Raw genomic sequence first — 13,346 nt, 5'->3', positions numbered from 1 at the left:
ATTCATGTTTTAGTGATGGCAAAATTATAGTCACTAAATCGAATGGCCAGGTAAGAGGTTTGGGTTCCAGCATTTGTCAATTCATGTTTTAGTGATGGCAAGATTATAGTCACTAAATCTAATGGCCAGGTAAGAGTTTTGGGTTCCAGCATGTGTTGATTCATGTTTTAGTGATGGCAAGATTATAGTCACTAAATCTAATGGCCAGGTAAGAGGTTTGGGTTCCAGCGTGTGTTGATTCATGTTTTAGTGATGGCAAGATTATAGACACAAAATATAATTGTGAGGTAAGGAGGGGAGGGAAGCATACCATCTATGTCAACAACCCAACCTTGCTACTAAGTATTCTATATAATGTATTTTAAATATTGCTTGTAACTTCATTGTCTAGGAGGTTGTGATACGTGGTCATGCTGGCTATCCAGTGCTGTGTACTCAAACAGATTGGATCAATACAGATGATCTTGTCTTGATTAATCCTCTCTCAGAACCTGCTGGTAAGCGAATTAATAGTAGACACATGTTTCAATGGTTGTTACTACTATACAGGTCTTCCTTCTATTAAAGACCCCTTTAATTAAAAGCTCAATCTAATTTAAAGCCAGATGATCACCTATTTTTTACCATTAGCTGTTGCCTCCCTCTAACTAATTAGAGATCAAAGACCACAATTTGGATGAATCCAACATTTTCCTTCAAATTTTTCCAAATTAAATACTCACTTTAAAATAAAATTTATAGTTCAGTAATACATTTTTAGAGTAGAACAGCAAATAATTTGAAGAAAATTTGACAAAATATGGGCAACACACTTGAGCAGTACTTAGCTGGTAGATACCACACTTAGACTGGCAACACACTTGTTACTTCTAATGTTTTCTGTTCATAGTGCTGAACTGTTTATGTGAGCGGTACTTAGCTGGTAGATACCACACTCAGACTGGCAACACACTTGTTACTTAACAAAATGTTTTCTGTTCATAGTGCTGAACTGTTTACATGAGCGGTACTTAGCTGGTAGATACCACACTTAGACTGGCAACACACTTGTTACTTAACAAAATGTTTTCTGTTCATAGTGCTGAACTGTTTACATGAGCGGTACTTAGCTGGTAGATACCACACTCAGACTGGCAACACACTTGTTACTTAACAAAATGTTTTCTGTTCATAGTGCTGAACTGTTTACATGAGCGGTACTTAGCTGGTAGATACCACACTCAGACTGGCAACACACTTGTTACTTCTAATGTTTTCTGTTCATAGTGCTGAACTGTTTACGTGAGCGCTACTTAGCTGGTAGATACCACACTCAGACTGGCAACACCCTTGTTACTTTAAATCCTTTCAAAGAAACTGGACATTTTGATGTTCATATGATTCATCGTTACCATAGTGATCAAAAGGTAAACAATAATTTGCTAGTATACTATTGATTTTTAGGAAAATTGATATGTTGGTGACATCACTATTAAAATCTTGACTTCACTTTATCTTCAATATTGGGCAAAAATATTAATATGTCCTCAGTTGCACTTAGAAGTGAGAACTTAGAGATATATGCAGAGCTCCTCTGAAAAGATAATTGTTTTGCTGAATATGCTATTTTATGTCACATAATACTGTAGTTATTCACTTTGACCAAAAATTGGAAAAAAAAACATTATTTACCTGAAAAACTGTAATTTTTTAACATTTGGTTAAGTTTAACCATTAATTTTGTCTTTTTTTAAAGTAAAAACACTATATTTGTTTGTTTTTATTTCTTTAAAATGAATAACTTTTTTAAAACAGCAAAATGGCTTGATTTTATTAATCCTCATTTTCATGTTTTTTGGGGAATATACATCTTTATTTTTTTTTTTTCAGGCACACCCACCACATGTATTTGGAATTGCAGAAACAGCTTTGTGTAATCTTACTAGAAGACTAGACAAGATTAATCAGTCAATAATTGTCAGCGGTGAAAGTGGTTCTGGAAAGGTAATTCAACAATTTCTGTTTTACGTTTGTTTTCACCAATGTAATCAGAGTCAATTTTTTACCTTTAAAACCATTTCTTGTTTATTTTAAAATAATAGAGAGGCCCAAACTTGAATAAAAATAGAGAGGCTAAAAGCATGGACAAGTAATAGAGAGTGCTATAATTTGTTTTTACTGTTTCAAAGGACACTGTTACAAAATCAGCATTTATTGAATGTCACATAAATGCTTGCCAGACGTGCAAAGAGGGAATGTTGGCAACCCATTTTCACAAAGGCAGTTTGTCAATATTTTTTGTGAAAATACAAAAACGTTTGTTATTCTCTGTTATTTATTATTGTTTTATTACAGACATGGAATGCAAGATGTTTACTAAAATATCTGACAATGGTGGCAGTATGTAACCCTGGGTAATAAAAATAAACACATTTAATTTAATATCATTAAACACTCTCATGTATGTAAAATTACAGTTTTTATTTCATCATAATTATAGATTTGTCTCTGTTTTGTTACTTATTTGTGATAACTTGTTGTCTTTTTGTTCATAGTGGTTTTACACCATCACCAGCAGATTGCATTGAACGTAGAATATTAGACTCAAATCCTATTCTTGAAGCATTTGGTAATTATTATGTTTATCTTTAATAAAGTACAGTAAGATACACATGTCATTCTCAAATGTAAAAACATCTATGTACTGTTATGGTCCTAAGAAACATCGCTAGAAGAAGCACCTTTATTTTTGTTAAATATACAAAATCAGCATTTTTAAATCATATCAATATATCAAATTTTCTATATTCATCATCATTATCATCAACAGATAAAGAAAAAAATAGAATAAGAACAGTCGATAAAGAGATGAGAACCAAATAAAAATGAGCATAATGATAGTGTACCATTACAATTACAAGAAAACCAGGGAAGAGTTAAATTAAATTGTAATTTAACTCTTCCCTGAGAAAACTGAAATATAAAAGTCAATAAGTATCATACTGATTTAAAAATAAATAAATAAAGCTACACCTAACCTAAAATTGATTAACGCTTTATGTAAAATGAAATTTAAAATGCTAATTTAAAGCAGTTTGTGTACTGATTTTACATTTTGTAATTCTAGCATAATCTTTAACCTTCAGTCATGGTGCCAAAATCCTTTAAACTCCTAATATAATATATAGGCTAAAACTGTTGATCAGCAGTGGCCAACTTACAGTATGTTCTAAATATGAATTTCGTGAGATTTTATGCTCAAATTTAATTTTTGGCAGATTTGGTATCATTAAGACTAGTAGAATTAATTGCAATTGATGGCAATATTTGATGGCCTGTACCAGTATATATATATATACAGTAATATTAATCTTTTGCCACCCAGTACCCTACACCTCCCTACAACTCCATCTCTGTTAGACAACTATTATTTCATTTTTTTAGGCAATGCTAGCACAACCAGGAATCACAATAGTAGCCGCTTTGGAAAGTACATTCAGCTACAATTCAGTCAGTAAGTTTCATACATTATGTTTATTTGTCAATGTTCAAGTGTTTCTACATATGCCATTTTGTGTGTCATAGCAGGGAAGAATGAAATTACACACAAGAGGAATTCTTATTTTAACTTTCCAATTTTGTTTTCAGTGGAAATCATGTTGTTGGTGCTTCTATTCAGACATATCTTCTTGAGAAAACTAGAGTTGTTTATCAATGTGATGGTGCCAGGAATTTTCACATCTTTTACCAAGTTAGTATTAGTTATGTTTCATTTTTGTGTACCTTTAAACCGGATAACCAACTGTTTAACTTAACTGTTGGAACTGTGATACATTTGCATATTTTCTGCAGGTTAGAGAAAACCCTGCAATTTATTTCTGTTGCCATGTTTCTAAAGTGAGTAGGCTAATAGCAAACATATACCCTTTGGTTGTAATCAGGTTGTTAAAATTCTACTGATATTCACAGGGGCTTGTTTTTTTGTTTGTTCTGCGCATTTGTGCTTTGTCCTGGTATTTAACTGACCGCACACCTGTTTGAAAGTATCGGAGCGTGACGTTTTTTTTTCACAAACTTGAGGTTGCGCTAATGATAGCACCCCCAACTGTACAATGACAATACTTCTCCCGTGATTTCACAAGGTTCGTGAGTAAATATGAAAACATGTAATAAGTCTGGAGATCAATGTAGGCAGATGTGAAAAGGATCTTTCTGGTACTGATATTAAACATCTTGAAACAAAATTGTCACTTTGTAATATTTTGTAATATAGGGCAAGAAAGCACTCACTCTACTAATGTTATCAAAGCATGAAATATATTATTAGTTTATATTCTCATTATTAGTCTTTTTAATAATATCATTAACATTTCTTCTTTCAAATTATCATAGATGCTGTTTGGCGGAAATGAAAGGGAAATGAGGAACTGGTTACTACCAAATGTATTGAGTTCAGACAACTTAAACTATGTGAAACTAAACCGTTCAGAAGATGCATGTAATCAAAAGGATAAACAAGATTTTATAATTACAAAGCAAGCAATGTGTAATGTTGGACTTAGCAGGTCACAGCAACAAGAATTATTTAAAGTAAGAAACTTTTACTTAATTAGTTAGTAAGCGATGGCTAATGTTGGACTTTAGCAGGTCACAGCAACAAGAATTATTTAAAGTAAGAAACTTTTACTTAATTAGAACTGGTTACTTAACAAACATTGTTTTACCAGGAAAGAGTGAATTCACTGGTAAAACATGGTTAAACTTAGTAACTGAACAAAAGCAATGTGTTTAGATGCCTTGGTTGAACTAATCCAGCACATGTGGACAGTAAACATCAGTGAACTAACTGAACCAAAGCAATGTGTTTAGATGCCTTGGTTGAACTAATCCAGCACATGTGGACAGTAAACATCAGTGAACTAACTGAACCAAAGCAATGTGTTTAGATGCCTTGGTTGAACTAATCCAGCACATGTGGACAGTAAACATCAGTGAACTAACTGAACCAAAGCAATGTGTTTAGATGCCTTGGTTGAACTAATCCAGCACATGTGGACAGTAAACATCAGTGAACTAACTGAACGAAAGCAATGTGTTTAGATGCCTTGGTTGAACTAATCCAGCACATGTGGACAGTAAACATCAGTGAACTAACTGAACCAAAGCAATGTGTTTAGATGCCTTGGTTGAACTAATCCAGCACATGTGGACAGTAAACATCAGTGAACTAACTGAACCAAAGCAATGTGTTTAGATGCCTTGGTTGAACTAATCCAGCACATGTGGACAGTAAACATCAGTGAACTAACTGAACGAAAGCAATGTGTTTAGATGCCTTGGTTGAACTAATCCAGCACATGTGGACAGTAAACATCAGTGAACTAACTGAACCAAAGCAATGTGTTTAGATGCCTTGGTTCAACTAATCCAGCACATGTGGACAGTAAACATCAGTGAACTAACTGAACCAAAGCAATGTGTTTAGATGCCTTGGTTGAACTAATCCAGCACATGTGGACAGTAAACATCAGTGAACTAAACTGAACCAAAGCAATGTGTTTAGATGCCTTGGTTGAACTAATCCAGCACATGTGGACAGTAAACATCAGTGAACTAACTGAACCAAAGCAATGTGTTTAGATGCCTTGGTTTAACTAATCCAGCACATGTGGACAGTAAACATCAGTGAACTTTTACCTAGTAGTACAGTATATAAATATGTGTTTTAATAGACTGTGGTGTTTTTTATACATAAATCTAATAGTAATGTTATAATTCTATTTTTGAATTATTGAATTGTATTTGAAATGTGTTTATTTGTAGGTTCTAAGTGGTATACTTCATCTTGGAAATGTAGAGTTTATTAGTGATGATGATGTCACTGGACCATGTGAAATTGATTCTGAAAAACAAGGTAAATGATATAAAGGTTATGCTGTTTAATTATTTTCTGTATTATACCAATAAAAAGATTGCATACAGTATTTATAGTTTAGCTTAAAGTAGTTGCGACCTTTAAGATTGCATACAGTATTTATAGTTTAGCTTAAAGTAGTTGCGACCTTTAAGATTGCATACAGTATTTATAGTTTACCTTAAAGTAGTTGCAACCTTTAAGATTGCATACAGTATTTATAGTTCAGCTTAAAGTAGTTGCAACCTTTAAGATTGCATACAGTATTTATAGTTCAGCTTAAAGTAGTTCCGACCTTAAAGTTTTAATAGCTTATATTTATAATACTGTTTTTTTAAATTTTATTAGAATTTTAAATCTAAAGTAAATTGGCATTTTTTTATAATTCAAAATATTCTATCAACAGTTTATATATCGTTTTAGTATTTTTTAATTTGTTTTTATTTCTACCATAATATAATATATGAAAAATAACTAAAAACAGACCTAAGGAATAGCTTAATATTACGATAGGTTGCCCAAAAAATATATACAAAAAATATCGTTAATAATTATGTCATTTTAAAATCTTAAATAATCTTATTAATATTCTTCTCCATCTTCAAAAAATGTTGATAAAATATTTCAGCCAAAGAGAGATTTTCTAATTTACTAATTATTCAATATATCATATTGTTGTACTATTGGTGTTGCTTCATCAGGAGTTGACACCACATATGTTAATGCTGCTGCACAGTTACTTGGTCTTGATGTTGATGCCTTAACTAGATGTCTTGCATTCCGACAAATCACTGCATCTCACAAGCGTAGAAAGAGTGTCTTTATGAAACCTTGCTTAAAAGATGAATGTCATACAAGGAGAGATTGTCTTGCAAAGTTACTCTATGCCAGGTATTTTACAAACATTAAAGCTATATTTGTTTGTAATGAAAGAAACCTATTTACTCTTTTGAAAATGATTCTTGTTGTGCAGTATTTGCCTATTTACTGACCTGTTATACATTCAAAACAAACCCACAGAAGATGTTGTACATATCCAATAACTTTTATTTGCTTCCCCATGCATGCTGGGCTGCACTGAGGCGGATTGCCCACAGCAAATCGTACATACACCTTTAAACATTCACAAAAATAAAATAAACATACATACATGCAAACTCTAATACTTAGTCAATTTAATTTAATTTTTATTCTGCCTAACCTCTCTTGCTGTCATGGCCTGACTTCTTTCTGCCTAATCTCTCTTGCTGTCATGGCCTGACTTCTTTCTGCCTAATCTCTCTTGCTGTCATGGCCTGACTTCTTTCTGCCTAATCTCTCTTGCTGTCATGGCCTGACTTCTTTCTGCCTAATCTCTCTTGCTGTCATGGCCTGACTTCTTTCTTTCTGCCTAATCTCTCTTGCTGTCATGGCCTGACTTCCTTCTCTCTGCCTAATCTCTCTTTCTGTCATGGCCTGACTTCTTTCCTTCTGCCTAATCTCTCTTGCTGTCATGGCCTGACTTCTTTCTTTCTGCCTAATCTCTCTGTCTGTCATGGCCTGACTTCCTTCTTTCTGCCTAATCTCTCTTTCTGTCATGGCCTGACTTCTTTCTTTCTGTCTAATCTCTCTTTCTGTCATGACCTGACTTCTTTCTTTCTGCCTAATCTCTCTTTCTGTCATGGCCTGACTTCCTTCTTTCAGCCTAATCTCTCTTTCTGTCATGGCCTGACTTCTTTCTTTCTGCCTAATCTCTCTTTCTGTCATGGCCTGACTTCTTTCTTTCTGCCTAATCTCTCTTTATGTCATGGCCTGACTTCTTTCTGCCTAATCTCTCTTTCTGTCATGGCCTGACTTCTTTCTTTCTGCCTAATCTCTCTTGCTGTCATGGCCTGACTTCTTTCTGCCTAATTTCTTTCTTTGTCATGTAGTTAGTATGTAACAGGAGAAAATGTTTACATGCAAACTTTTTCAACCCCACTTTGGTTTTACCAAAAAAAAACTAGCTTTGAAGACTGTGACTAAATTATTGTTTAACGTTTCAGAGTTTTTGATTGGCTCGTTGGATTCATCAATGGCTGTACCATGGCCAGGAGTTGGCAGTCTTACATTGGTCTACTGGATGTCTACGGATTTGAAAGTTTTTCATTTAACAGTTTGGAGCAATTATGCATAAATTATGCAAATGAGAAGCTTCAGCAACATTTTGTGAACAACTTCCTCAAAGCAGAACAGGTATTCCAACACACTTATTTTCTATATATAGAGTATGCTAATATACAGTTGGTGCAACAGTGTTTTATTAGCACCATATAAGAGTGATAATAACAACAGTTCTTTTATTTAAAAAAAAAATGAAGAAAAATAATATGGCACTTCTTTTAGTTTATATCAAATGAATCTTGTAAAAAAAATATCAAAATACTAGTATAATTATAATATAATATAAAATAATTAAGATAACAACAATAATTAAAGTTTATGAGAATTATCATTCACTTTTTTTCTCTAACAGTGATAATGATGAACCTTTATAAACATAATTATACTGCTGATTAAACAGCCATGTTTATATTATTTTAGGATGACTGTCAATCTGAGGGAATTCCATGGAAATTTGAAGACTTTACTGACAATAAAACATGTCTTGATGTTATTGAAGGCAACATCAGTATATTTGCACTTATGAATCAAGTAAGTGTTGCTATTCTACAGCAAAATACAACAAATAATTTGTCATAGTTTTTCGGCAATTATGGTTGGAAAAGACCTGTATTCTGTAGTTTGTCTTTTTATTGAAAGATAAACTGCTGTAAAAAAAGATGTATTGAGAATTTGCCTTTCTCAATCGTAGTACAGTGAGTCGTAAAATAATAACTCCTTCGTATTTTGAATTTGACATTTTGAGAAACAGTGGTTTTTACCATACAGGCATAGTTTGTCTTACAAACCATAGTTTGTCTTACAAACCATAGTTTGTCTTTCCATAAAAATAAACTGTTGTTTGTAAGAAGATAAACAATGAACTTTTGAGCCTAGTTTACACTAGAAAACCTGGTGATGTACTTTTGCACCTCAAGCTTAACCCCAATTTAAAAATATTCACCTGCTGCACATCAGTGATGGTGAGTGACCTATGCCCAGTGATTTCAAGTTAGGTGCAAAAGTACAGTAGCACCACAACCAGTTGCAAACTACAAGTTGTTGTGCTTAGTGGAGACTGTCCATCTAAGATCACAATCATGTTATTATGTCATTTACTTTCTATGAACTAATTGCAAGTTTATCTTGTTTATAGCAATGCAAGTTAAACAGACATTCAGATCCAAGTTCATTTGGTGAGTTTCTTCATGACACTATCAGCAGTGCAAACTTATCTCGTGCACACATGTCAGTGACATCACCAGCTTTTGTTGTGCATCATTATGCAGAGAAAGTTACGTACCAAGTGGATGGTCTAATTGAAAAGAATAAGGTAATCTACTTAAAACTGAAAGCCAGTTTTACAGTATATTCACAAAAAAAGGGGATAGAAGGTCATAAATAGTTTCTCAAAGCATTACAATTATTGGATACTGCATCTGCTTCGTTTAAACTCATTTCTCATAATCTTATAACTGAAAATAAAAGCCACAGGAAAATGTATCAATGGCTGTTTGTAGCTATAGGGAATGCTCTAGCACCTTTTGTTGTGTAAGAAGAGGATACACGACCTAAGTGGGAAAAGCTTTTGCTTTTGCTAAACTATTTTAGCTCATTTATTCAAAACAATTGTAGTGAGATCAAGGAGGAAGGACTAGACAATTTAACTATCAACTTTAGAATACAACATAGTGTATCTATATATAAATTTACGTAAGGGCAAAATTCGGTTAATCGCGCCTTACTTTTAGAATTTTTACTCGATGGTATGTAAAGTTGGTTCGTACTTTCGGTACTGATTTTAACCGCCTGATGTAACCCTGTTTACTAATTAAATTAAGTTAGATAATTAGTTATTGACGATTAAAACGAATTTAGGTTCAAAGATTTGCCCCAAATAGGGGTGTTTTCCGATCGTGGTATACACTGTCTAATGGATGTCCATCTTGAAAAATACCCGCCACAAAAATGCGAGGAGGCTTCGCATTTTTCTATCTCCTCCTACGATAATTGTTTTTAATAGCTGAAAACCGGTTGAACAGTTCGAGTACAGCATCATAATGTTGAAGACAGGCCGATTTTCTTTAAAAAATACTATTTTGATACATTTAATATACGTTTTTACAAATGTATTGATTTGTGATGAATGGAACATTCCAAATTATTTGGTTTAACCATACAGGTATAGATTTAGATTTATGGGCCTCCTTGGAGAATAAACATAAATAGTATTGCAATGCTGTACAATACTGTTAAGGTATTAACCACTTTTGATCGCAATTTGAATCGCAAATGTCTTACTGTGAGTGTTGGTACTGTTAGATGTAATATAAAAATATATACAAATAAACTTTATTACTGTGAGTGTGGGTAGGCCCTACTGTTAGATTATAAACATATAATATACAAATAAACATTCCAAATTATTTGGTTTAACCATAGAGGTATAGATTTAGATTTATGGGCCCCCTTGGAGAATAAACATAAATAGTACTGCAATGCTGTACAATACTGTTAAGGTATTAACCACTTTTGATCGCAATTTGAATCGCAAATTTCTTACTGTGAGTGTTGGTACTGTTAGATGTAATATAAAATATATACAAATAAACTTTATTAATGTGAGTGTGGGTAGGCCCTACTGTTAGATTATAAACATATAATATACAAATAAATAAACGTTATTACTGACAGTTGCTTCTCAACGTTTGTATTAATTAATAATTTAAAAATATATAAACGTCGTAGTGGTGTATCGTTACATGTACTTTACTATTTCAATCGACTATGACAGTGAGAGTTTTAACAAAGTACCGTATTAAATCGTAAATGTTTTACTGTATTTAGTGGTATATTATTTATAGGCCTATAAAACATTAAAAACAATATTTCGTTACTGAGTGGATAAGAATATATTTTAAAATGTTTCCTCTTTGTACCTATCTTCTTTCCCCATCCCTCAACCCTTAATGTTACATACAAAACACAAATTGGGTTTGTTTAAATGAGTCCGAATAAAAAAATTTGTTTCTCTCTCGGAAGTAATTCACAGGGTGCTAATTTTGGTTGACTACATAAATCATTGTGTATATTTATTCGTTTCTGTAAACGACAATGTATTATAGTCCTGCGGTACGTACATTTGAAATCTCCATTTTTTTCTCGCTGGAAATACTGTGTATTCGAGAACCATCTGTGGGCACGACCTAGATGGTACGCGAGCGAAGCGAGCGTGCCATTTAGTAGGAACAAATTAAAGGTTAGCCTGTCATTAATAATAAAAACAATGGTCAGCAGTCAAATAGTTTATAGTTGTTTTATACAATATTATTATATAGCTGAAGGCTCGGTGTCAAACTACAATGTTATCGCAGTTCAAAAGGTGATCTATTGTGTATCATTTGATGTTTTTAGGATGGTATTCCAGCAGAACTTGTACATTTGCTTAGAATGAGCAGCAAGAAGTTTGTGCAACAACTAGTTGATGCTGATGTTACCAGTTTACAGGTGATTGATCTTGTCATTAGTTTTTAAACATCGTAGTAACACCATACTAACATCAAACTAACACTGTAATAACACCATACTAACATCAAACTAACACTAGTAACACCAAACAAACACTGTAGTAACACCATACTAACACCATACTAAAACTATACTAACACCATTTTCTCTATTGTTCAAATCCATTGCTTTTTAAGTTCTGTCTTCATCAATGTTACATCATGAAACTTTTAAACAAAGAATAAATGTGTGATATTTATAATGCCTTTGCATCTTGTCAGTTATGTTAATAGTTTTGTTTAACCTAAAATAGGTTAATTTTATTTTTTTTTTCAGAATCCAAGTAAAACAAAAGGCAAAAAGACTACTTCTACAGTGGTATCAAAATTTAAGGTACAGAATCCTGAAAATTGAAACTCATACAAAACTTAATTTAGAATCTTGATGAATTTAGTATGGAACATCAATTAAAAAAATAGCTTCAAGACCGAGCTCTTGCTTTAGAATTTAGATAGGTTTTTTACTTTGTTGTTTTTTTTGCTTTCTTGACCCTTTTTTTTTCTTGAAATGGGGAGAAACAGGGAAACAAGGACTTTTATGGGTTATCCTCGGCATCCCTGTTTTTGTATATTGTTGATGTTTCATATTTTGTTTCCTGTATATTATATAGATTGTTTGTTATGATGCTGAAATAAATCAAATAAACATTTGCAAGATCACTCAAATTATTATTATTTCACAATTTTTTTTTTTTACTTCTATTGAAAATGTAACATAATATATATATATTTTATTTTTTGATTATCAGACATATTTCCTCAATTCATTTTGTATTTACTTACTTACATATTTTGGTTGATACCATTTAGTTTTTACATGTAATCTTTGTGGTAACAATCTAACAATTGTATCTTAGAATTCATTGGACAGTCTTATGGCTACTTTACATGAAACAACACCTCACTACATCCGCTGTATCAAACCAAGTCTTGAATGTCAACCAGACAACTTTGATAATCTTCATGTTATAAATCAACTACGTGCTTGCGGTGTTCTTGAAACAATTGAGATCAGTGCAACAGGCTTCCCTACCAGGTCAGCTTACAGCTATTGTTTTGTGTTCTTTTTATACTAATAATGCACCCATCTATGACTGGTTGATACCCTTGTTAAGTTTACTTGAAACAATTCAGATCAGTACAAGGCTTCTCTACCAGGTCAGCTTACAGCTATTGTTTTGTGTTCTTTTTATACTAATAATGCACCCATCTATGACTGGTTGATACCCTTGTTAAGTTTACTTGAAACAATTCAGATCAGTACAAGGCTTCTCTACCAGGTCAGCTTACAGCTATTTGTTTTCCTTTGATACGCTGATATTGAATAATTAAGCAAAAACCAAAATCGTTGTGCGTCGTAATTTGTATTTTATTGTATTTTTTACTATTACTAATCAAATAGCTTGCTCTAGGACTTACATATATATATATATATATACTGAAAGATGAGGGTCTATCAATTTGATCTCTAGTGCGTGTGCATACAACTGAAGGACTAGTGCTGTTCCGCCGTACCACACCGAGAGTGTTATTGCTATCCAATCTAGTTTGAACAATACCATGAAAAGCCCCAGTGGTCTAATGGTTAGGATATCTGCATATCAAGCAGAAGGTTCTGGGTTTGAATCTCAGTGGGGGCAACTTTTTCTCATTCTCACAGATTTCCTCATCTTTATTGTTTAATTAATTAAATTTTAGTATATCACCGGGCGATATAGAATTTATTCTGTGCCTGTGATGTTTATAATATATACTATATATATCCC

The 13,346-nt window shown here is 32.8% G+C and overlaps 1 protein-coding gene across 1 annotated transcript; it reads left to right on the top strand.

Annotated features, from left to right (window-relative positions):
* Positions 1-210: 210 nt before the first annotated feature.
* LOC140045036 (unconventional myosin-XIX-like) lies at positions 211-12,657 on the top strand. The gene is given in 16 exon segments (XM_072089768.1): positions 211-497; positions 1,267-1,406; positions 1,870-1,983; positions 2,335-2,393; positions 2,535-2,608; positions 3,424-3,493; positions 3,628-3,730; positions 4,372-4,569; positions 5,803-5,908; positions 6,598-6,784; positions 7,918-8,107; positions 8,456-8,566; positions 9,171-9,347; positions 11,429-11,521; positions 11,858-11,914; positions 12,438-12,657. Coding segments are annotated over 15 exon segments (1,788 nt in total). The 5' UTR covers positions 211-497; positions 1,267-1,376; the 3' UTR covers position 12,657.
* The last annotated feature ends 689 nt before the right edge of the window (positions 12,658-13,346 follow it).

Source organism: Antedon mediterranea, chromosome 3 (genome assembly GCF_964355755.1).
Source record: "Antedon mediterranea chromosome 3, ecAntMedi1.1, whole genome shotgun sequence".
Lineage (NCBI taxonomy): Eukaryota > Metazoa > Echinodermata > Crinoidea > Comatulida > Antedonidae > Antedon > Antedon mediterranea.
Note: the sequence above shows the minus strand (reverse complement) of the source record. Positions and strands in the feature narration are given on the sequence as shown.